This window comes from Synchiropus splendidus, chromosome 2, assembly GCF_027744825.2.
Source record: "Synchiropus splendidus isolate RoL2022-P1 chromosome 2, RoL_Sspl_1.0, whole genome shotgun sequence".
Lineage (NCBI taxonomy): Eukaryota > Metazoa > Chordata > Actinopteri > Syngnathiformes > Callionymidae > Synchiropus > Synchiropus splendidus.
The window spans coordinates 21812237-21835643 of NC_071335.1; the positions used below are offsets into that span (position 1 = coordinate 21812237).

At 42.6% G+C, this 23407-nt stretch overlaps 2 protein-coding genes across 3 annotated transcripts; one reads left to right on the top strand and one right to left on the bottom strand.

The window, feature by feature from the left end:
- The first annotated feature begins 322 nt into the window (after positions 1-322).
- Positions 323-22185, top strand: usp53b (ubiquitin specific peptidase 53b). Of its 2 annotated transcripts, none has more exons than XM_053855119.1 (17): positions 323-696; positions 3507-3682; positions 4269-4429; positions 4494-4586; positions 5429-5563; positions 5783-5896; positions 7088-7170; positions 7550-7655; positions 9052-9198; positions 9512-9661; positions 9735-9903; positions 12424-12534; positions 13084-13795; positions 14032-14093; positions 17162-17240; positions 17305-18137; positions 18641-22185. In XM_053855119.1, exons 2-17 carry the CDS (start codon positions 3619-3621, stop codon positions 18715-18717), a joined length of 3096 nt encoding a protein of 1031 aa, XP_053711094.1. In that variant the 5' UTR covers positions 323-696; positions 3507-3618; the 3' UTR covers positions 18718-22185. The 2 variants fall into 2 exon arrangements, with proteins under 2 accessions (XP_053711094.1, XP_053711095.1); XM_053855120.1 differs by having other exon boundaries at positions 323-593.
- A 347-nt stretch (positions 22186-22532) lies between these two features.
- Positions 22533-23310, bottom strand: fabp2 (fatty acid binding protein 2, intestinal). Its single transcript, XM_053855125.1, has 3 exons — positions 23100-23310; positions 22801-22908; positions 22533-22690 (listed from the first exon to the last, which is right to left on the bottom strand). Exons 1-3 carry the CDS (start codon positions 23262-23264, stop codon positions 22640-22642), a joined length of 324 nt encoding a protein of 107 aa, XP_053711100.1. The 5' UTR covers positions 23265-23310; the 3' UTR covers positions 22533-22639.
- Positions 23311-23407: the final 97 nt, after the last annotated feature.

The following is a 23407-nucleotide window of genomic DNA, read 5'->3' on the forward strand; positions in this document are numbered from 1 at the left end:
AAAAAATAAACTTGAATTTTTTCTGCTCCATATTTAATGAGATGGTTTTTTTTTTTCCTTTATTCACACCATAGAGTTGAAGATCAAATGTTTGAATGTATGATATTTTAAGTTTTACCACAGGAATTCTGTCCTGTTTTATAGCCATCCTGCTCTAGTTCTCCTGGAAGTAAACAGCATAGCTGCGTGTTCCGTGACATTTCCAAGGCTTCATAAAGAGCCGACATGTTTCCCCTACATTGCAGCACGATTATGAAACCAGTGCGGTCATGTGATGTCTTCTCTCATCATCATCATGACAAGTTGGAAGTCTGACCTCTTCTCCTCGGCTCCACCACGCAGAGAGGGAGCCTGCAGTGCTCCTCTGGCAACACTGGGGGCGGAGTTTGACCTCTCAAGTCTCCAAATATCACTAATCCTCGTCGGACATTCTGGCTCTGACCATCACTGGCCTCGTTCGCCCAAAAAAGGGAGGAATCTTCCCGCAATGAGGACGCGGTGAGAGCGCTCGTGCCTGGCGGAGCGCGTGTGGTCGGTCTGCTGCACTATGACAGTGTTGCTCGGCTCCTTCTGCAGTCGCTTCTTCTAGCCAGGTTTGTTTGGTTTTTTTTTTTTTTTGGGCTTGGATTTTGCGCATTGACAGCTGGAGCTCCGTGCTCCTTCATCGGAGGAGTCAAGTGTCCGCTCCCCGGCGAGGTGAGTGTGTATCAGCGGCGTTTGTTTGGCCACAGGCTGCGGACTGGTTTCTGTTAGCGGGGCGCTGCTAGTGCTAGCAAGCCCGGGTTTGTTTTGAAACACACGGAGATCAATGTGTGTCCTCTTCATGAACCCCACCGGCCGACACGGACGCTGGTGTCCGGCCGTACGGGCCTGTGTACATCATGTGGTGTCGCGGTGCTGCAACAACACATGTGACTGCAAACATGGACGAACACCAGCGACCGGAGTTAATGTTGAACCCAGAGAGTGTGGAGAGGACGTCCGTGTGAATTTGTAGAAGTCTTACACTTCTATTCTTCACTCCTCATAAATGACGATTTACTCAAGAAACTACTGTCTTCAGAGGTTAACTACTTTTATTTTCTTTTTATTTTTTTCAGCTGAAAGGTTTAGTTCCCTGGCTTGAAAAGTGTTTATTATTATTATTATTATTATTATTATTATTATTATTATATGTTAGTTATTAATTAAACTCAACTAAGTACATTATTTTACTGTCACGAACCAGATGCAGAATAATGTAACTGGCCTCCAATGCCACCCACACATTTTTTAGATAAATATCTCATAAAAGTTACTTTTAGTTTTAGTTAGATTTTCTGTTCTTGTTTGCTCCTGCACTAAACTTTTTCTCCCTTTGTCTTCATGCATTTTTACATTAAACAGGAAGTGTTTTGGCTTATAAGTCAAGAACCAGATGCTTCAATTTTAGAATGATTTAAACAAGTTGTGGATTACCATCTGGATCCTGCAATCTTTTGTCAAGACAAAATGTGCCTGCAATGCGTTGTTCATTGGACATTGTTTAGGTGTGAAGAAAGTATGGAATTCTGAATGTTGTGACACAAATACAGGGTTCTCGATGAGTGTTAGGTGCCCCTCCCCTGGAATTCCGACCCCTACATTTCGCCCGGATAAGGTGTCTGTTCTCTTGTTTTGTAGCTAAGTGTGACTTGTAATAACAGCACAACATTGTTGACTGACCGTACTGAAGTCCGTTTCCATGTAGGGGTTGTTGCATTACAGCGCCACCTATCTGCATTGTTCTACATCAACCGTGAGTGACTCTCGATAACTCTTTTAATCGTGATCTCAAATTCAGCCGGGACTTTAAAGTAAAAACGTTCACTTCATTTTAGCCCTGGAAGTGCAGGAGATAAGACTTTAGTGGGTTATCGGTTAAATAGAAAAAAACCCACCTCTTATTCCTGGCACTCTGCAACGAATGATCTGATTGGTCTCCAACAGCCTATGAAGAAAGAGCTCCAAATGTGGACAAAAGCAATGGCTGAAAATGACATGTATTCCTGCCTAGTTTTGCTTTACACACTCAGAAACAGAACTGCATGCACTCGACTTGACTGTTTTTTTCCATCAGTGGTTTACTACTATAATGACCTATGTATCACAACAGTCTCCTCATTTGTGTCTGTTATTGATGGTAGACTGAGTGGATCTGGATCTAAATCTGAATCATCATTAAACGGCCCATCAACATCTCCACTTTCATTGATTTCATTAACAGTGGAAGGTTGAACAGCATTATTCACCGTCCCTGTCCATTGCTGACATTTCTTTCGGTCAGTGATAATGGATATCTTGTCACAACACAATCATATAACCGCACTACTTAAAAACACAAATCAGAGAAGTTCACTCATCATCACTCGCGACAACTCAGGCAGCTCTTATTGACTTAGTGAAAGACAAATACACCAACTAGTACTCAGGATTTCCTGTGTAGCTACTGCACTTGAAGATCTGGGATGGTTTGGGTTCCTGCAGCTACCACATATGTGTTGTGTATTCATGATCACATGATCATTACTTCAAGATGAAGCTACCTATTCTACACTGAAGTGGCTTTTAGAAATCAGCCCTTTTTAGTTTGTTGTATGCTTAAGATCAGGTACATCTTTCTGCTTTGTGTATTCTCATTAACAGCAACATCTGTCATTGTTATTATTATCTTTTTTTTTTTTTTTTCAATGAAGTCAAGGCGGAAAGAACAGTTTTCATCAAGGCGGTTGCCTTAACCATATAGCACTGCGCGAAACCCTGCAGTCCAAGATGCTGACTGAAAGTAAAACCGTTTATTGCAGGACATTACAGTCTGCAGTGTTTCTATCTTCCATTGACATCCCTTCCATCTGAATCAATTTCCTGATTAATTGTTGACATTAATAATCTTCAGTTGCTGGAGAACAGCTTGTTAAAATGTAAAAAAATGTCAAAAGAACTGAAATTTGGATCCAATATTAAGCTTATCTGGGCCTAAAAAAATCCCTTGGTGGACTTGATTTAGCCCCTGGACTGTGGGTTTGACATATGCTTTATACGCTTGAGCCCTGAAACAAGAGCATATTTGGTTGGCGCACCAGGTTTAGAAGGAGACAAACTGTTTACAGTAAAGTTAAACCCAAAAACCCGGTCGCCATTAGTTATATTTGCATCCGTATCTGAAGCTACAATTGTAACTTGTAATTTTCTTGAGAACAACCTGCAAAATTAAAACCTTACAATTCAGGGCAGCATGGTGGTGTAGTGGGTTGTGCTGCGAGCACTAGCAATGTCAGTGGTTTGGGCTCCTGCCCCCATTGACACCAAAAAAAGTAAAGTGAACTTGGAGTTTACAAAACCGTTAAAATTTATTTTTAGGTTGTGGGCCGAAAAAAATGTTACCGTGCCTTAATTTTTATTCTTCATTTTTAAAATGATTTGCACCTGCTCCAAACTGGATGAATCACATGGTCATTCTCTTATTATTTCATGTTCATTCTTCTCAGCTGACGTTCAATGTTGAGCAGCCGCTGGCGTCTCCGCGGCCCCCCGGCTGGTCCACGCCATGCGTTCCACTAACCGCTCTGGAGGTGCGTGGGGGTAAGATGGACGCAGCCCATGGCCGGACCTCCGCCACCCAGCATGTCCAGCTCCAGCAAGTCCACCCCACATTCAGGAGAAGGTAGATGATATAATTTGTCTGGCATCTGACCAAATCAGTCATTTGGATTAGTGATGTAATGGAAACTGGGTCCAAGAGGAAGTTTGATCCAGTGCTGCTTAAACTGCCCACACGGGAAATATTGGGATGAAATTCAGAAATGTTGTTTTACATTGTTCTAGGGAAGTTTTACGGCCATATTTTTGCAGACAGGAGCAGGTGCTGAAGCCAAATAATTGAACACTTTATTTTTTAATGCAGCTCAAAGTGCTATCTAAAATGAATAATGTGTTACACTTGACATCATGGAAGCTGTGGAGGTAAAACTGGCTCTGATAATTGAGTTGAGGCCATTAGGTCCTGAATAAAAACATCTCATTTGGATGTGAACGCACCTGTATGAAAGGGAAAGTACAATTCGTAAATCCACCACCAGATGGCACTGTCTTCGACGCACTGCGATTGAAACGGTGAAAGTAATGAACTGTATTAAATGGTGAAAGGAACCAGCTATGTCCATGGATGTGATGAATGAGGGCATGAAGAGGATGAGTAGGGGTGTGAAGGTGGAGGCGATGCTTGTACTAAAGTGCTTTCCTGTTTGTAGCTGTCAGCTCTAGCTCTATGGCCTGGGTGAAGATGTTTAAGAAACCCGGAGGAGGAATGAAGAAGTCCTACCAGCCGGGAAGCATGTTGTCTCTCGCCCTCACCAAGGGTCTCCTGAATGAACCGGGGCAGAACAGCTGCTTCCTAAACAGTGCTGTTCAGGTGTGGACCAACTTCTGCTCCACCATCAAGTCCTGTCCCTCATGGTTTCCTCGGTCTCCTGCAGGTTCTCTGGCAGCTCGACATTTTCAGGAGGAGTTTGCGGCATCTGTCTGGTCACTTTTGTCTCGGCGACTCCTGCATTTTCTGCGCACTCAAGGTAAAGGTCGAGCCAGTGAATATTATATTATATTCATGAGAATTTATATTATCACTTCATATGTATGTAATTTCAATTTTATAAGAATCTCAAGTCCATTCAGAGTAGTGGAAACCCTGGCCATTGTGTAGTGAAAAATATCCCTGAACAAAAGCAAACAGATTCTTTTGTTTGCTTTTGTTCAGGGATTCCTCCAGTGTGATCAGTGGACCAGGAACTCCTGCACTTACAAAGGTTCCCTGTTGTCTGGAGAGAAAACTGTTAAATTAAATTAATTTAATGTTTTTATTGTAATGAATTAATTCTCTAACTAACTAACTAACTTCATATATATATATATATATATATATATATATATATATATATATATATATATATATATGATGGCTATAAATATTTAAAAAAATAAATATTTAAAAAATCAGTTAGTCCTGGGTCAAGTTCAGGCCAAGTTTAAAAAAATGAACTTTTTTTAACTGTGGAAAACAGAGTCATCCGTCTCCTCTGTGTCACATTTGTTCTCACTTGTAGTTCCCACTCTGATAACATTATTCTTTCCATGTCTGTATTTTTATTTTTTTTTGATAACCCCCCAGGCTTTATTTTCTTAATAATCTCACCCAAATTTGAAACTTCTCTACAGACATACTGTTTGTTTGTTTTGTCTCTGAGCACATATCCAGGCATGAACAAGCATCTGAGAATGCATTTGGGAACTTTCCCCCTACAATAACAACTCACTTTGGATATTGAAAAAGAACGCTCTGGTTAATGTCTCTGTTTAATGACATGAAGTTGTTGTTTAATTTCTACAAGGCTGTGTGTGATGTGTGTATTCCCAGAGTATATTCAGCCAGTTCCAGCAGAGTCGGGAGCGTGTCCTCCCCTCCGACAGCCTGCGCAACGCCCTCGCTGAGACTTTCAAAGATGAGCAGCGCTTCCAACTGGGCCTGATGGATGATGCAGCGGAGTGTTTTGTATGTCCACACTGTCTTTTAATTAAATATATTATCCAGTTCCAAGTTTTTTTATTATAAATACCCTGATAGAGTTGTGGTGTTAAGAACAACCTCAACTTCAGCTAAATTGTAGGTACACGTGCCCTTCCTAGTGAAATGTTTGTTGTTGTTTTTTGCCTCACATTGAGCTCCTCAGTCACCGGAGTTGACCTTCTCCATCTGTCCCTCGCACCTCAGGAAAACATCCTGGAGAGGATTCATCTGCACATCGTCTCCGACGCAGCGACCGACGCTTGTTCATCCAAGTCTTGTATCACTCATCAGAAGTTTGCCATGATGCTTTACGAGCAGGTACCAGACACCCGTTACAAATGTCGTGGCTTTAGCGCTTTAATTCATTTCAATCCTGACCTAAATATTACATTTAACATTAAGAAACTTAAGAGAAACTTAAGAAACACTGCAGCTTTAAATGAAGCCGCTCAGGCGATGAGACGTTTGCAGCGATCAGTCAAACTAAAATAGTCTGCGCTGATGGTGATGCAAAATAGGGTCAAGTACAAATTTAAACTCAGACCAAAATAAGTGCTGTTTATTTTTAGTTTGCGTATTATTCCTTTCCTGTGTGTCAGATTTCAAGTAGTGTTCGCAAAATACATTTGAAATATCCCTCTTGTTATCTGCAAAAAAAAACTTCCATCGATTAAAAATGTTTTAAAATTTGAGCTGAATTTGCAGCTCCGAAAGGTCAATTGAAACTCAAAAACTGCAGGATGGGTACGTGATTGTGATAAATATTAAGGTAATAATGTAATGTCATATTTGTCAAGTAGCTCTGTGTTGTCTGTTTTCCAATAATGAAAAGCAATGTATGGAAAATTGTTTAATTTCTTGAAAGCACATTTGTGTGGCCTGAAATGAGTAGCAAATATCTGTATTGTTTTTTTTATCTGTGTCAGAATTCAAGGCTTTGGCCCATATCGGCATGTCAATATCGGACATCCCTAGTACACAAGACCTCTTTTTATTGCCAGTGCTTGAGCAGATGTAGTGCAGAAACTAGCTACAGTAGAATTCTGTGTGGTGCGTTCCAATCTCTAAAATCTGAATAACAAAATGAATTCATCTTTTGGAGCAAAGGTTTCTTGAATTAAGAATTTTATAGCTCAACTTTTGAAGCATTCCGCTGATGGTCCTGATCATTAGAATTACATCAATCGTATGTATAGACAATAATCTTCTCATATTTTATGTGGTGTATCTGGGTAGGTAGATGGTAGGTGTCTGCATCAGTAAAGGGAAAATCTGAACATAGCTGCCAACAACTCAATGTGTAGATGAAACGGTTAACATTCACCTGTCCAAAAAAAATTGAAAAAAGTTATTATTTATCAAAATTATTATGAATTTCATTTGTAATTGTTTGACTGCACTGCTTTAAACTTGCTATAGTGCATGAGTTGAGTATGGATTTACACAGCTTTACACTTTTATTCACTGCTTTTGACTGACTAAAGAAGGATTCATTCTGTCTCCCCGCAGTTCGTCTGCCGCTGCTGCGGCGCCTCCTCGGACCCTCACCCCTTCACTGAGTTTGTTCATTATGTGTCAACGACTGCTTTATGGTGAGCAGCTTCCCTCTCCTGCCACTCTGGTACTTCCTGTGTCCACCAGTTAAACAGCCAACAGACACTCCGCTCCGGCTGTCCTCATCCGAAGTGTCTCTTCTGCAGTCAGACACACTGTTGCAGTCAGCTGCGATGATATAGACCACTTCTAATTAGATCTGATGTGTGCGTCTCCAGTCCTCTGCCACTGTTGAAACATTTCAGCTCAGTGTTCATTATTGATGCGGCGTGAAAGTCGTAACTCTCCCCTATTTCTTTCGAGCGTTACATGAGAGGTGCATTTCAAAGTCCAGTCTGAATTGTGCTGTATTTGTGCTTGCACATTACGTCACGCAGAACTTTGGCTACCCTCCTCTCTCTCTGTGTTTGTGTGCAGCCAACAGGTCGACCGCATGCTGGGGAAGAGCGAGCGTCTGCGAGCGGACATGTTCGGAGAGTTGCTGCAGGCAGCAAACAACACGGGGGATTTGAGGAGCTGCCCTGTATGTGATTAAATGTTTAATGGCTCCGCTTTTTAATGCAGCCCCCCTTCAACAAATCGCTCCGACTCATAACGGGCCACATGAATTAAACATTGAGGAAGTCAGCCGAGCCGCTCTCGTGTTCACACAAAGTGGGACACAAAAGTGATTTTTCTGACTATTAAGAGTACAGCCTGTGCTTTTGGCTCAGACTGTACTCACAGCAACAGGAAGGAGTCGGTGCCAGACTGGTGTTAAAAATAGAAGGGACGGCTTATCGGCTGTTATTCTCACATCTGTATTTGCTGCCGCTGCTGCCGTGTCGCTCTTCAGCGGGCTCAAGTTTTGCGCAAAACGCCGTTCACTGTTCCAGAGACAAATTGTTCTTCCAGGAACAGTGACGTAGGCTTTTTGACTCTTAAGCAGATGCCCGTCTGCTGCTCTCAAGTGGCAAGTTTCACGATGGGTTTCATCAGATGCCTGTGTGGTCAAACTACGGGCTAAAAAAATTCTGACCTTTCCTTTAAACATGAAGGGATTTCAACGTCAAAAAATGTATACACCTTATTTAAAGTTATATTTGCAAGTATGAAGTACAGTATGTGTGCAAGATATGAGCCATTATCTTATATATTTTTTTATATAAATGATAGATAAATACAGCTATAAATAATACAATAAAACTTTAGTGTCACTGTTTTAGCAAGGAAGTTTTGTCTGGTCAACTCTCAACTATGCGTCATCATGTGTTAGTTTATTTTTTATTTTGTATATATATAGTGTGTGGCTCTTTATGGATGCCTATTTTCACAACTCGGTAACAGTGGCGCGACCAAAGGTCATTTTAACTCAGTGATTTATAAGTTGTTGTTGTTGTTTTTTTAACCTTATAATGTTTTTTAGCTTAATATCCTAAATCATGGCGTGAAAGCAGCAGCAGTAGCAAACCGAGATACACATTGTGCAGTTCAGGACCTTTCCTTCACACTCAATAATCACACCCTAATAATACTGAAGTTTTACATGCTATTCTCCCAGTGGTGGGATTTGTTCAGGGGGGATTTAGCCCCATTCTGAAAATAGAACGTGCGGAACACATTTTATTTCCCTCTGAAATTACACCATTTATAATTATAAAAAAAAAAAAAAAAAAAGGATGAGACAAGAAACACTGTCCAGCATGGATTGTTTTGTTTGTGTATTTATTTTGAAGTGAAGATTCAAAAGTAAATACTGTATTTAGTCAGTTTTCAATGCAAATTTCAATTTCTTATTCAACATTCAAACACGTTCACATTTCAAATGTCACATTACAAATGAAATACTTCATCCTAAAATGTCATTTTGTATGGCAACTTCCATTGTTGAGTTGTTGACCTTCCTTGAATTTTCAGTCCACTCCTCTTTGTGTTTGCAGAGCGACTGTGGTCAGAGCATCAAGATCCGCCGCGTGCTCATGAACTGTCCTGAGATTGTCACAATAGGGTTTGTGTGGGACGCCGAGCAGTCGGATCTGACCGACGACGTGATTCGGTCCCTCGCACCTCGCTTAAATTTGTGTGGGGTACGTTCTCTCCTCAGTATTCCCCGTTTTAATGTCACCTTCAGCTGCAGCGGAATTTACTATTTGGCTACTGTGGTCATTACGTTTTAGACAGTCAATATTTAATGAGTTTCAGAGGAAATTATATATATATAAAAAAAATCAGCATTTGACTTTGTTTGATTACATCATGTTTTTATGGTAGTGCTGATGTTGTTCTCTCACTGCTGCTTTAAATGAACTTTTGTGCCGACATGAAGCTGCCCCAGCCCTGTGAAAGCCAAAAAGCCGTTTGCAATAATCTCCAAATGTCTCAACCTTGTCTGCCTTTCAGCTCTTTAACAGAGTCACTGATGAAAATGCCAAACGCAGCGAGCTTCATCTGGTGGGGATGATCTGCTTTTCAAGTAAACATTACTCAGCGTTTGCGTATCACACCAAATCTTCAAAGTGGATGTTTTTCGATGACGCCACAGTGAAAGAGGTACTCACTTCTGCGCGTCTGTGTTTGGTGCGCGACAGTCCTGAAGTCTGATCACCGGCGGTGTTTCTCACAGATCGGCTCCAAGTGGAAAGACGTGGCTTCCAAGTGCATCAGAGGACACTTTCAGCCCCTGCTTTTGTTTTACACCAATCCTGAGGGGACACCAGTGTCCAATGAAGATGCACCGAGGCAAACCACCATGTGTCCGCGCTACAAAGCCCAAGTCAACGGTGATGCGACAGGTCAGACATATTTATGTTAAAAAAGCATCGCATTTCTGCGATCGAGCGACCAAATCCTTGTCAATAGGGTTTTCAAAATGTTATTTATCTTAGATTAGATTAGATTGGATTAGATCACCTGGGCCTTAATAAAAGGAATAATAGTAATGGGGATTTAGAGGTGTGAAAAAATGTTTTGCATTTGATTTTTTTTTCCTCCCTTGTCTGGTAGTATTCCCTGTTTTAAAGCACAAGCTGATGTTTCCACTGCCTGCCAGTTGCAAAATAGCTGGTGAGCATCCAAGTGTGGTGAACTTCATCTAGACATCTGCTCAGATGCCGTGGATACGTGGAAAACCCTGCGGGAAGGTCTTTGCTTTCGCATGCCTACCTCATTATAAAGTCGCTTCGGATAAAGGTGTCATCCGAATGTTATGTAATTTACATTAGCATTCGGAAGAGTCAGCGACTCTTTGTCACTGACCCTCCTAAACTCTGTTCCCTTCCGGTGGTTGTTCTGGGAAGGTTATTAGGAGGAGTTTTTTAAATTGAATTTCATGTTTTGTTAAAAAAAAGTGTCCTGGTATTTTTCCACGGCCTCGTTGAATTTTTTGTGATTGTTGACATTTTTTTAATCCCTGCTTGTTGGAAAATATCCTCTTAAATGCTGGCGAGACAAGCGTGCAGGTCTGATTCTGTGATTTTAATTCAATACTTTTTTTGTGGCTAAAACTAGTAAAAACCTATTGTGGTGGTGCTTTTTTTGTGATGCTGGTGCTGTCTCAAACTGGAGTCGTACATTGATGCACTAAGGCCCAAAAATATAATTGAAGTGAAGTGTATCTCTGATCTGTCAGAGGGTTTAATAGCTATTCTCTATGCAGGGTATTTTGTGAATCAAATTTCACCAATGAAAAAAACAAAAAACAAAGCTGGTATCCATGACAGGGGCGATTTCTCTAGCAAATTACGGTATGATTTTTTTTGGAGAGAGAGTTCTGTTAAATCACAGGCGAAATGATTGCAGTGCCCTGTGAGCTGGCTTGAACTTAACATGGGGATGATGCCTCTGTTGCACACAGATTACCACCCACGCCTCCCTCCCTAATCCCTGCTCCTGTGGTAAAGCACACGACTCGTCCTCGCTGCTGCCATAGCTGTTTCTGATGTTTCCCCCCAGTTATTTATCTGCTTTGTTTCTGCGGACAATGAAGCTTTGTGACTTTAAATGGATTGTTTCTATTTAATGGGACGGTTCAACACATTGACTGGCATGGGATTGGACTCCTGTTTCAGCGAAACTAAGTGTAAGTGATTTTTAGCTGGATTATATTCTTCTGTTTTGTTTCGCTCAAGTGGTGAATGGAGACGACTGTCTGCTCTTAGTAGTCATTTGAGTCTGAGTGGCTGCGGGATCTGCTGTGAAGGAGGGTGTTGCTTGATGACTGGACTTCTGAGTGCAGCGTTGTCTGAATGCTTTTTGCTGGAATAACTAAAATGTCAACACAATCTAGATGTCTGTGATGCGCCATCTTACTCACTGTTTGTCCCCAGTAGCGTCTGAATTGACTATCCCAGCTCATTCTCATGAAAGACTCGGTAGTTGGCAAACTAACATCTGAACTGAACGTCATTGTCCTGTTGATCTCAGGTGCTTTCCCTTACTGTGTACTTTTTGACTCTTCATTCTGACCCGTCTGTGATGATAGTTTCGCTCGCTCATCTTATCTGAAAGTGCTGTCTTGTTACGAAATGGCTTTGCCTGGAGGATACTGTAGCTCAGTTGTCCGCAGAGGACTTGCAACAATGTCAGTCTTTTGCCGCCTCAGCGTCTCATAGCACTTGGCAATTTACCCTGACTGGAAAGGCCTTTTGCACTCCTACCTTCATGACTTTTTAGTTGTCACGATATTGCTCTTTATTTCACCTTCTCACTGTATCTTATTTAGTACTGCGTTATTGGGCATCGTACAGAATATTTGTATGGTATATAAGTGTTATGGTATGGAGGTTACTTTCATCCAGCATTCTCAAAAAATGTAAAATGAGCTCCTTATAAATAATAGCAATTTAAATAAATGTTACATATAATAAAATATGTATACGTAAATGTCAGCACCTGAAGAAGAGTCAGTCCCAGTTTTTTGCATTCAGGATCCTGGTCAAACTTTTGGGGAGGGGTCACACCAGAGGAAATAAAACCTTGAGCTGGATAAGACTTTTAAATTCATGGATAACTAAAATTAAATAATGATAAATTATGCAAGAGCTCAGTTAAAGTCAATCTGCAGCTCTGTCCTCTGACGTAAAATACTCCATGAGACGTGAGTGTTTGTTCGCTGTTGTTGCTGATGAACGTTTTTGTGCATCACTGAACTAAAATAAGTGGTTGACTTGTGGATATTTCCCAACATGGACGTCTGTCATACAAAATCATCATGAGTCGCCTTCCCCATTGTTTGCACCGCTCATCCATCCGAGGGCTGGTTTGGGCTGGATATCAAATATTCAACAGTTTCTGTGTTTGTGTTTCTTCCTCAGTGAAGAATCCTCTGGGCAGTCCAAAGCAGCTCCACGAACCCTTCATGGAGAACTTGAGATCCGGTGATACGTCTAAAAAGGATAGAGGCCACAGAAGAAACGATCACAGAGGTTCGATTTGTTTCCTTCTACTGTTATGATGTGATGACTATGGATTGAATAAAGAAGAGACAGATCATTCGAAAAAATATTTAAAGAAATGACCCTTAATGTTATTGTTTTTTATAGAATTGGTACAAAAAAAAAAGTACAAAAGTAGAACATGTTTTGTACATTCATAGTTTGGCCATCTAAATAATAAATAAACAAATATATAAACAAGAAAAAATCCAAATCATAAGAAGAAGAAGAAGTGATGCATAGGATAAAAAGTAAATGAAATATTCAACATTATTTATGTAAATAAAACTAAATAAAATTAGAAAATGCTCTCAGTTTCACATGATGCTTGATGAATATGGCTGGCCATACTTAGCCATATGATTTTAGGGAGGAAAATAGAGTCTCAGCACAGGGTAAATATACACACTTGAGAGTAAAGAAAGCAAAGCAATGAAACTGAATGAAGTAACACATGAAGATGAGGAGTTTTGTGGATTAAATCAGCTGCTTGATGAAGTCTGTTTTCTGAAGTTTTTATTTCGGTCTCCCCCACTGCAGATGCTGCGCATGGCAGGTCGTCGTCTCCTCCAGAGAACGGGCCGAGGTATGCGGTGGAGCAGAAGTCGAAAATTTACCCTCGCGCTGAAAAAGCGGTGAACCATTCAAGCAGAGGCGCTCAGGAGGCCCGAGGGCAGTCCAGTACCTCAGCTGGTGGGCACAGCAAGAAGAACATGTCTCAGAGTCGCTACGACCAGGATAGCTCGTCCGATCAGTGGGAGAGCAGCGGGAGCGGCTCCAGCCGGAGTAAATCCAAGTCCACTTGGAGACCCGTCCGTGAGGTCTTGAATGTAGACACGGTGCTGAACGAACTGGAGCGGCGGCAGCAGCAACTGGACAGCCCGCGACACAACAAGGCTTGTCCTCAGGAAAGGGTCCACGCCGATAGAAGCCGGGAACGAGGGAACGTACGGACCCGAGAAGACTGGAAGCAGAAGTGTCTGATGACCATTTATGAGGATGAGCAGCGGCACGAGACTGAGAGTCACAGCTCGGTCGAGTCAGAAAGCAAAACCAACCAGCAGCGAGGAACCAGGCTCAAAGGTTGTCCGAAATCTTTACTGCGGAGTGACACCTGGACCATCCAGAGGACGGAGTCGGGCTACGAGAGCAGCGATCGACTCAGCAGCGGCTCCACGAATCCTGACTCACCCGGAGTCGATGGCTTTGCTGTTAAAGACCCGCGAACAACTCCAGAGGTTCCGACTCAGAGGTGAGAAACATGTTTGTTAGACCTCCACAATATACCTCCCAATGTTGCTGAAAAGCAGAGGAACAAAGTCACTGAAGTTTCTGTTGACAGTGATGCAGCCTCGATTGAAACAAACATGGCTCAAATGAATTCATTCCAATCCGGATATTTACTCAATGTCACAGATAGAGCTGATCTCTGGCAGTAATTGAGTGATGACAAAATAAAATGTATCATAAAAATTCCATTTTTTCCAGCCAGGTACCTCAAAAGGGAAGCGAGGCAAAGTCAAGTGTGATGTCATCACCGTCGCTAAATGGTAAGTACGTCAGACTTGGTGGTGGGTGGTTAAATATTTTGAAGACAATAACAGCACATTTACTTATTCATGTACCTTTTAAGAAGCATTTTGACAGTGGCTGATTTGAATATTAATTATAATTACTGATCACTATCGTTTCTGCTTGTCCTCTGAATCGATTCACCACCTGGCCACTAGGGGCGCTCAGCATACATAAAGAAAGGACAGTCGAGAGAAGAAGGACGTTCATATTCATTGTTTGAAACATATTTTTTGTACACCAAAGTCTCAGTATTTATATTTGCGGTTACTCAGACTCTGAACTAAAGTTGGTGAGAGATTTCATATGCAGTTGTCTGTATTGTATCTGTGATCACATGATTTAAAGTTACTTTCACAACGTTATGATCAGAACTAAAATTGTGTTATGTATCAATGAATATGAATGTTCTTAGTGGCCAAATCGCCACCCTTGTTGGGAAAAGTCATGCCGCCAACATCCTCATTTGAAAAATGCTTCCTATATGGAGACTTCTGCTGCATGCAACAAAACTTTCTTGGCAGCGTCGTGTGAGTCCAAAAAACAATCCAACTGGCTGCATTAAATCCTGTACAACTTTTCCATCACGTGCTGGTAAAAAACTGTTCATGTCTGCTCTTTTATGTTTCTGAGTGAGAAGAGATCACTAAGGTACTAAGTACATATCCATGTGTTTCTTTTTTTCCTCATCCTCATCTCTTAATAACCTCAGCAAGTTTAAAATGAACTGGTTCTATTCATCAGGCAGCTGTTGAAAGGCTGAGCTATTTAAGTAAGGACTGTTTCATTGATGCAAAATGTGTGAAGCCTCATTGGGAGGTTTTTACCTGCACTTTGAAAACCTGAGATATGTCTCCCTGCATTTTCGTTTGTCTATCTTTATGAGTAAATCCATCCCTAGGTTACTAATATCACAATTCAGATGAGGCTTGGATGACGTTTACTTCCTGTATTCTTACTGTTAAACAAAAGTAGCAGACTGAAATACCTCTAACTGGGCTGACTGTCTTGAAATTTGTCATCTAATAATACTCAGCAGCAGGAGAAAATTCTAGCCGGGCTAAGTTTGTTGGTTTTGAATAATCAGGGCCCGAGCAAATCTGTAAAATTGGACCTTGGATAATCAGCTTTCAACGTCCACACGCAAAGTCTCTCATGGTATTTGACGCAACCTCAGTCCAACTGCAACTTTATTTGAGATTTTTTTCATTTCAGTTGCATATTCTGCTGCTTTATGTAGTCTGTTTTTTTATATTATTATTGAATTGTTTTGTGTCCTTTTTAATCTGCCGTTGATGGAGACGCAGCTTGCAGAAAACCCAACTGTGGTGCCTCATGACAGGAACGGAGAGCGACTCTAAAGTAGCTGTGATGGGCTTCTCTTTAGTCATTGGAATCTAATTCAACCCTGATTTTAACCGTTTGCTCCAGTCCTCATGAAGAAAGCTTCTGTAGCTAAATTTAATTTGTGACTCTCTTGGATGATATCGAGTTTGGCTTCTGTAACCTCCTCACCCGGTCAGCGCTGCACAGGCTTTAATCTGGTGATAATCCCACATCGCTGCCTCAGAAGGCACAGCTGGACAAGTCTCCTGACAATGTTTTTTTAAAACAGTAGTGTTTCATAGTGTCCCACTCATATCTATAACAAGTGTTTCCGTCTGATAGCCCAAGCTGTAATCCTTGCGCGGACCCCCGGCTGAAGAGCAAAGGGGAAAATAGCGCGTCTATTTTTAAAGAGAAGGCATTTAAAACCCGGCCAGGGTTAGAGTGAGCAGAGGTTGGTTCAGCTGTGAGGAAGTGGAAGAAGATTACAGAGCTGCTGATGCCACCTTGTGTTCACTGGAAATATCGGTGCTTTTGTTGTTGAAGTCTGTGGTGGGAGGATGAGAAGAACTCTGATATTAATCTCTGACTTCTCAGAAAGCAATCAGAACATGAGATGTTTGAGAGAAAACAGAAAGTTTTCTCATCAGTCTAAGCCTCTGCGCAGAACCCTGGAAGTTATTCCGTGGAAAGGAGTGCATCCTTCTGTCCCCATTAAAGCAGCTGTTTCCAGCAGAGATACTTTTATTCTTTTATACTCACATCTTTCTCTTTCACTGGCAGTGACTTCCACTGAAGCCTGTGCCAGCCACAGTGGGTGGGCGCCGAAGGACGCCAGGGTCACTGACAGACAACCACATTCAGACTAAATAAAACGGCTTGAATCAAGATTCAATGCAAGTTAACATGCAGGAATTCCCCATTTTCGGATGAATAGATTGATCGGTCAGGGCTACAACGCTTACGATGATAATCCCAGTCAACACTGGGTGGCAGCAGCAGTCTATTTTAGGATTTGGTAAGACATCGATTCACTTTTTTAAATAATAAGGTGTGTGTATATAGTGGTGACTTGTTTTGCTTGACTGGATACGAGTTCTGGTTCTCGTGAGGTTTCTGCCTCTCGTTCCTCACTTTTGTTTCCTTGCCACAGTTGCAGTATTGCTTACTCAATTCAGTGCCTCCCAGTTGGGACAGGAGGGTGGGATCACCCCGTTATATGGATACACTCACTTTAAGTTACATCCTCGCACTGCTACATCGACATGGAAAACTTTTCTGCGACCTGGCGTTAATGAGGAGTTTCAAAGAAGGAGGGAAGTTCTCAAATTTCAAATATGAAAGATGCTGGATCATTAGGATTAGAGTGCTTTTTTTAGGAAGAAAGAGGAGTGGCATCATATAAAATTCTCTCAAACATTAGACACGATCAGAGAATGACTGCCGAACTTTAGTGAAACCATTGACAGCTGATCATATTCCAAATATTTTTGCTGTTTAAATAAAGTTGTGGACTGTGGCCGTTCAATGGACTGATAACAGACGAGTCATTGTATTATTTTTTTTTTAGTTAGTGTGTTGCTGTTGCTGTATATTTGTGTTCAATTTCCTTTATCAATTATCTTCAAATTAATGAAAAAAAAAAACATTCAAAAAGCTTGTAGTCAGGATGGGCATGAGACGTGTGAGGAGCTGTGTTGACCTGTGTTCCATCTTCCAGGTAAACATCCAGCCAAAACTCAGGGAAAGAACCACGAGCAAGGTTCGCACTCGCATCTCAAGTGTAGCCCGTGTTCCAGGTAAAGTGACGTCAGAGGAGAGCAAACTCTTGTGGCGATTGTCGCTGACCAACGTCTCTTGTAGGCGAAAGCTGAAGTACACTCTCGGCTCCTCCAAAAAAGCAGCAGCAGCGGCGTCGGAGAGGGACTGCGGTTCGGAGAGCAGGCCGAGCGAGCAGCCGGAGTTGACTAACTGTAGAGGGCACGCGGCGGAAAGTACAGCCCTGAGGCATTTCACTAAAACCAGCAGCTCAGAATGGAACAGCTCCGACGATCTGGCTCTCTCAGAGCCCGAGGACAGAGACTGCTCGTACCGCTCCAGCAACAGCGAGGCCGCCGCCTCCGATTGTCCTCACGCCAACCTGCCGTACCACACTCCTCACGGCAACGTAACTAATGAGCCTCAACCAGTAAACACTCAGCGTCAGCTCGGCACGTCAGGGTCCCCGCATCTCCGACCCACCCAGCGGGTCGCTTCTCACCAAGGTGAAGCAAGCCATGCCACCTTTCGCCCCAGGATGCTTCAGGAACCGTACCCACCCGGCCTGCATCTCTCCGCCGCCTCTTTCGTCAGTCCGCACAGGAAGCCCGACAGTTCCGGCCTTCAGATCTTCTCGGACGGCAGCTCCAAGTCGGGCTCCGACCCGGAGAGGAGCACCCCTTCGTCGTGTGAGAGTGAAGAGAGGCCGTGCCGGGTGGAACAAGCGCCGCCACCGCAAGAGGTTTCCCTCACGACGTACTTCACCGTGGACAACTGTATGACGGAAACGTACCGTCTGAAGTACCATAACCAGAGGCCCCTCGTCCTCTCCGCCACCGTGCCGCGGCCGTCCGGAGCGACTGAACGCAGAGACACCAGCCACACCCTCGCTGCAGAGACGCGCACACAAGATGCACCCAAATCCAAAACAGAAACAAGTAAGTAAATCAACGGCACCGTGAATGGCCTTCACTACGCAGATAGATTTTATCGGTTCCTCTTTGAGCCACACCAGGAACCTTGAAGATCTTTTTGTCTCTCACGTTATTGAGTGAAATTGTCTGGACCCAAATGTGCATTAAAAATTGTTTGGTTTTTGCGCGTCTGGACCCCACCACCAGATGGGGCCAGAGCACAACACACTCAACTGTAGCCCCAAATTCTGTTGCATCCCCCTTGTTGGGAAACACCAAAATTAGGGGGTGAAACGGCGGAAATATAGAAAAAATCTGTTTGGATAATATATTTTTGAAGAAAATACCAGGAAGTTTTTGAGATGTGACCTCAGCTTTCTCCCTGCTGCCATGTCAGTATATTTGAAAGAAGGAACATACATGTATATTGTTCCTTCATTAAATCTCCAAATGTCTGCGTGTTGTTGATTTTATGACATGTCACTTCCTAAACCAAACAAAAATGATGGTATGTGTTCTCTTTACAGGCCATAATAGCAATAAACCCACTGCAAAATGGAACCCAGTGACGGCCAAAGGACTCGACGAGCGGGGTTTTTTATGAGCGGTGAGTTTACATAGATGGACTCGGGTCAGTCGAGGAGGAACACTGGATGCCAAAGAGTTTACAGAATGGAAAAAATGTTCTGAAGCGTGCCACTTCCACCCCGGGTGGACTTTATTTATGCAAGCTTGTCACTTTAGTGGAAACGGTCCGGGAGAATGTCGCGTTGTTTTGTTGAGATGGATTATCAACTTGTCTTCACACTGTCCCGTCGCAGAAGTTCTCCAGGGAGACCTTTTTTTTTTTTTTTTTTTTCAGCCATCTTGAGGGCAGTTTTGAGTTTGCATTTTTAGATTTCAAGTGCTGCTGAAGAGATGATTTAAGAAAGATTGTACAGGCATTGGAGAATATTTATATATTTTAAGAGACAAGGAAATTTGTTATTCATTTGTAGAGTTTATTACACAGGATATGATGTCATTCTGTGCTTTACCAAACCAGGGGTCTGAGAATTTGCACCATCAGACTCTGGTTTCATGTAGCATATTCAATTGCACACGTCGGGATTTGAAAATGAGTTATTAGAATGTGAATCATTTTCCGCTGTAGCGTCATAACCAGAGAGCGGCGGCCCATCGGAACACATCTGTCGTGCGTCTGTTGTTTTTGTTGAGCGGGTTCTTACCATCATCCATCAAGAGGCTTTTTCATTTCCAGGTATCTGGTTTGGAGTTTCCGGCAAATATATTCGGGAAAAACATTTAAAAACAAGTGGACGAGACATACGAAACTATTTTACTCAGACGATTCAGGGGTTCTTTTTTGGGTCAATGTAGTGTTTAGTATTTCTCATTTAAAGTCAAACAGCCTAAGGAATATGTGTCTGAGATTTGAAAAAAGAGCACTTCAGGGCTCAAATGATGAATTTAATGAATTCAAAATCATTTGATATCGGTTCTTTTGTTTCTCGCTAATAATTTCTAAAAGTTCTGAACCACATCCAAAGGAATTATTTTGGTTGTAACAATGGCTCAGATCGGGATCAGGACCATTTCCCAGCCGACACTTTCCCCAGAATCATTTTACATCCCTGAGACGATGAGCGTCGCCGTGTTACTGTCGCTGTCGTGTCACGTGTCTGTACCTTGCACTGCCTCAGTGGGACACACCCTGCTTGAGAAGTGGGAACGTGTCTATGTTCTGTCGTGAGGGAAAGTTTGCGTTGGCGTTGCGGCACTGCCTGTATGTTCTGGTGAAGAGGAAGCGGAGCCAAAGGCTTCTGGAATTACCTGTTGCTCCATTTAATCCAACAGGTTTTGATCCATTGAAATAAGATTGGAGTGGGCGGAGCTTCTCACCTCAAGAATGAGGCGTATGAGGAGTGCTGCTTTTTAACCTCACTACAGTTGATTGTGTCTCTGTTTCACAGTCGAATATGCGCTGGATAAATAGTTTCCTTTACATTTGACTTAAAAACCTCATCTATAATGCATTATTACTACATTCATATGACATCATTATGCATTTTAAGGCTTTAAATGACATGATGATGAAGATTCATAACAGCTTTATAGCAGCACTCTGATGTCTTGTGAATGCAGTATTAAGATGTGACCTTTACTGTAAAGTGAAGGCTTCTCTGGGGGTTTATAAAGTGGTGCCTGTTTCAGTGAGACTGACCCAGTATGACTATTTTTCTGGATGTGGTCCAAGCTTTTGGCCCAGACTCTGAACTCACTCTTACAAAAAGGTTTGTCGGCGACTCCAGCACCAGTTAGACATGAAAAGGCCCCTCCACTATGTCCCCCTCTCCACTGTGTCGCCTCCACTCGCGGCAGGTTTTTTTTCGAAGCACCGCTCACACGTCTATGTACAGATTACGTTTTGCATGAGCCTCAATCCTTCTATAGAAAAGGACCCGCCTTCAGGTTTATGAGTCGGTGTCACTCCTGGTTTGCACCTCACAGACCACCCTTGTATTTCACGTCTCCCTCTTGGTGTTTTCCGCCTGAGCGTGCAGAATGACTCGTTGCATGTGGCCTTTCACCTCGTCTGATAGCTGCTTGTACAGCGGCTGCATGAGCATGAACAAAACCAGTAATTCAATATTTGATTGGGATTTATATATATACATATATATACAGCAGATGTAATAATTCATATTTAAAGTCAATTTAGGAATACTATTTTTTTCTTCCTGTTTATGCAACTGTTTCAGACCTAAGCTACACACGTTATGCATTCGTTTCAAATGATCTCCTCCTTTGTTTATTTTTCTACTGACAACAAAACTGTAATTGTTTCAAGACTACCGGCATTATAAATTTAACACAGGCCAAGTCCTTAATTCAAGTAATATAATAGAAATGATATTTTATTTTTTTCCACAAATGAGACTTGTGTACATTTGTTTTATTTATCCTGCCTTGTTCTGTATTTCTAAAAATTCTGACGCCTTTTTTTTCCCCCCTTTTCTGTCGCCAAGTGCTCATTTTCTTCTTCTGTCCTGTTGTTTTACCGTCTCTCACAAATGGCCGAGGGTAACGTCTTAAACCAAGTCGAGTGATTCAAGGACCTATTTCTTGTGCTTCTTCCTCTATGTCAACAGCAGCTCAGATGTCACATGTGTTGGTCACATGATGCGCACACGGCGATGATGCAGAATCCCTTGTATGGTCTTCCTTCAGTGCATTTATTGTTCTTCAAGTGTCTGAGTGGTTTACATGGAGTCTCGAACTGGTCCGCCTCCACGGTTAGCTTAGCATGCTACTAGATTTTTTTTGTAGCTTGACAAGCCAGCCAAGTCTTTTTTAGGGGGGGACACCCTGGACAGCATGCCAGTCCGTCACATCTCACCACAGGCTTGTTTGTGCGGGTTCTAGCTTAGCAGCGAAGGCCCTGGGGCTGTTTTTATTTTTGGGATGTGGAGTGGAGGAAAGAGTGTTGTGTTCCCCCATCTTCACACCTGTTGCTGTAAATACTGTTGTTTTTTTCTGGAGGCTCCATCGTATCAAGAGTGCCTTTCTGACTCTCGTGAGACCACATCGAAGCGGATGAATGAAACCCCGGATTGATGTCAAGCTAAACTCTCAATATGCAGCACTGACATGTCTGATCAAGCAGCTTCAACCCTCTTGGCGACTCAGTGTGATGGAAATCAGCTGTAAAATAAACCTTTTCTTCTGTTGCATGTGTACAAAATATGTAAAATGGAGTTTGTGTCACATAACCTCACAGATGCCATCGGTTCCCTCTTGCGCCTTTTTTACCTCGTCATCATTCGAGTTCTTCCACAAGGTGTCTCTCTCTCTCTCTCTCTTTCTTCCTCTTCCTCTCTTCCTCTGATAAGTTTCTGGCCTTGTACATATGATCCCTGTGGTTCATGAGTGGAATTGAGATGACGGTGCTCCATTGGATCCTTATGTGAGTACAGGAACATGTCAAATCTGTCTGCACTTTATATTTTTGTACATAATATATATTTATTTTTATTTATTGTTGAATAAAGTCTGATTATTGTATCACTCATCCGACGCGTGTTTGTCTTTTCCGTGCGTTGTTGTTTTTTTTACCTGTATTTATTGCTCGTGTCTAGTCAGGGGATGGAGACAGAACCTTGGCCTCCGCTCGACTTCCGACCCACTCAGGCTGAGGCTCTAAAGAAAAGGGCCACTTAATCTGTCGGCCGTGATCCAAGGTTGGTGTCCAGAGGTGAGGAAAGGAAAAGGAAAACGTATTGACTCAGCTCTTTTTTAGAGACAGCAGCGATGCAAATGTGTTCTACCGATGACTGGGTTCCTGCTGGGAACCTGATATTGGATTCTCCTGGAGGTAAATCGCAGCACACAGGCCACTGAACGGACACAGAGGGGATACAAGGTGTAAAAAATCTTTATTAGCGCCGGTGTTTCATAATCTTGTAGAGGAGTTCAGTGCAATGAGTTGGTCACTTTTAGGCAATACTGTCAGCTGGATCTTGTCTTCAACCTCTCTTGAAGATCCTCTTGGCGTCCACTCCTTCGTAGCTGTAGCTCTGTCCAAGAAAAATACAAATACTGATGATCATAAAGCAAAAAAGTTGCGGCTCCTCATGGGGTCAGTGTGAATATGACACCGGTAATGTGGTCCGTTTCTGCGACTCACCTGAACAAGCTCGTCTCCCTGAATGATTCTTGTTGTGGTCAGTTGCTTGTTGTTGTCCTTGCGGGTGAAAACCCCCTTCAGCGTGTCTCCTTCCATATTCCAGGCGCCCTGTGGAGGACCAAGTTGGTGGACTGATATACAAGCGCGATAATGCCGTGATAAGACAGCAACCCCACTCGGGTCAACGGTCTCACAAGTGTTTGATCAGCAACTGTCACAAGACCAAAGTCTAACTTGATAGGAATCAGAATCAGGCCAAGTGTGAGCTTGTGTTGAGAAGACGGGACGGTGCCACTCACGGAGAGCTCGGTTCCGTCGGCCAGGCTGTAGTCGAAGGTGACTCCCAGAGTGAAGTCCAGTTCCAGGGTGCGGAAGTTGCTGCTCTCCTTCACGTGGAACTTGTCTCCGGTTTGTTCAAGGATGATCTTCAGGTTGTCGTGAGCTGCCAACTTCCTCTTCACCATGTTGATCCCTGCCCACAGAACAGAGTCCCAGACGCTGCCATTAATTCACAAGCTTTGTTGCTTCATCCGCCTCATATCTCGCTTATTTACGGTCAATACTCGGTAATCACATTACTCATTGGAGCCATACATGAACGTCACCT

Bases quoted from the DNA above. Each gene is read 5' to 3' on its own strand.
- usp53b (XM_053855119.1), top strand. From the start codon at position 3,619: ATGGCCGGACCTCCGCCACCCAGCATGTCCAGCTCCAGCAAGTCCACC. The intron at 5,564-5,782 runs GTATGTCCACAC...CTCGCACCTCAG, and splicing joins ATGATGCAGCGGAGTGTTTT to GAAAACATCCTGGAGAGGAT. The intron at 7,656-9,051 runs GTATGTGATTAA...TTGTGTTTGCAG, and splicing joins GGGATTTGAGGAGCTGCCCT to AGCGACTGTGGTCAGAGCAT.
- fabp2 (XM_053855125.1), bottom strand. From the start codon at position 23,264: ATGGTGAAGAGGAAGTTGGCAGCTCACGACAACCTGAAGATCATCCTT. The intron at 22,909-23,099 runs GTGAGTGGCACC...GGTCCTCCACAG, and splicing joins CCGACGGAACCGAGCTCTCC to GGCGCCTGGAATATGGAAGG. The intron at 22,691-22,800 runs GTGAGTCGCAGA...TTTCTTGGACAG, and splicing joins AGGGAGACGAGCTTGTTCAG to AGCTACAGCTACGAAGGAGT.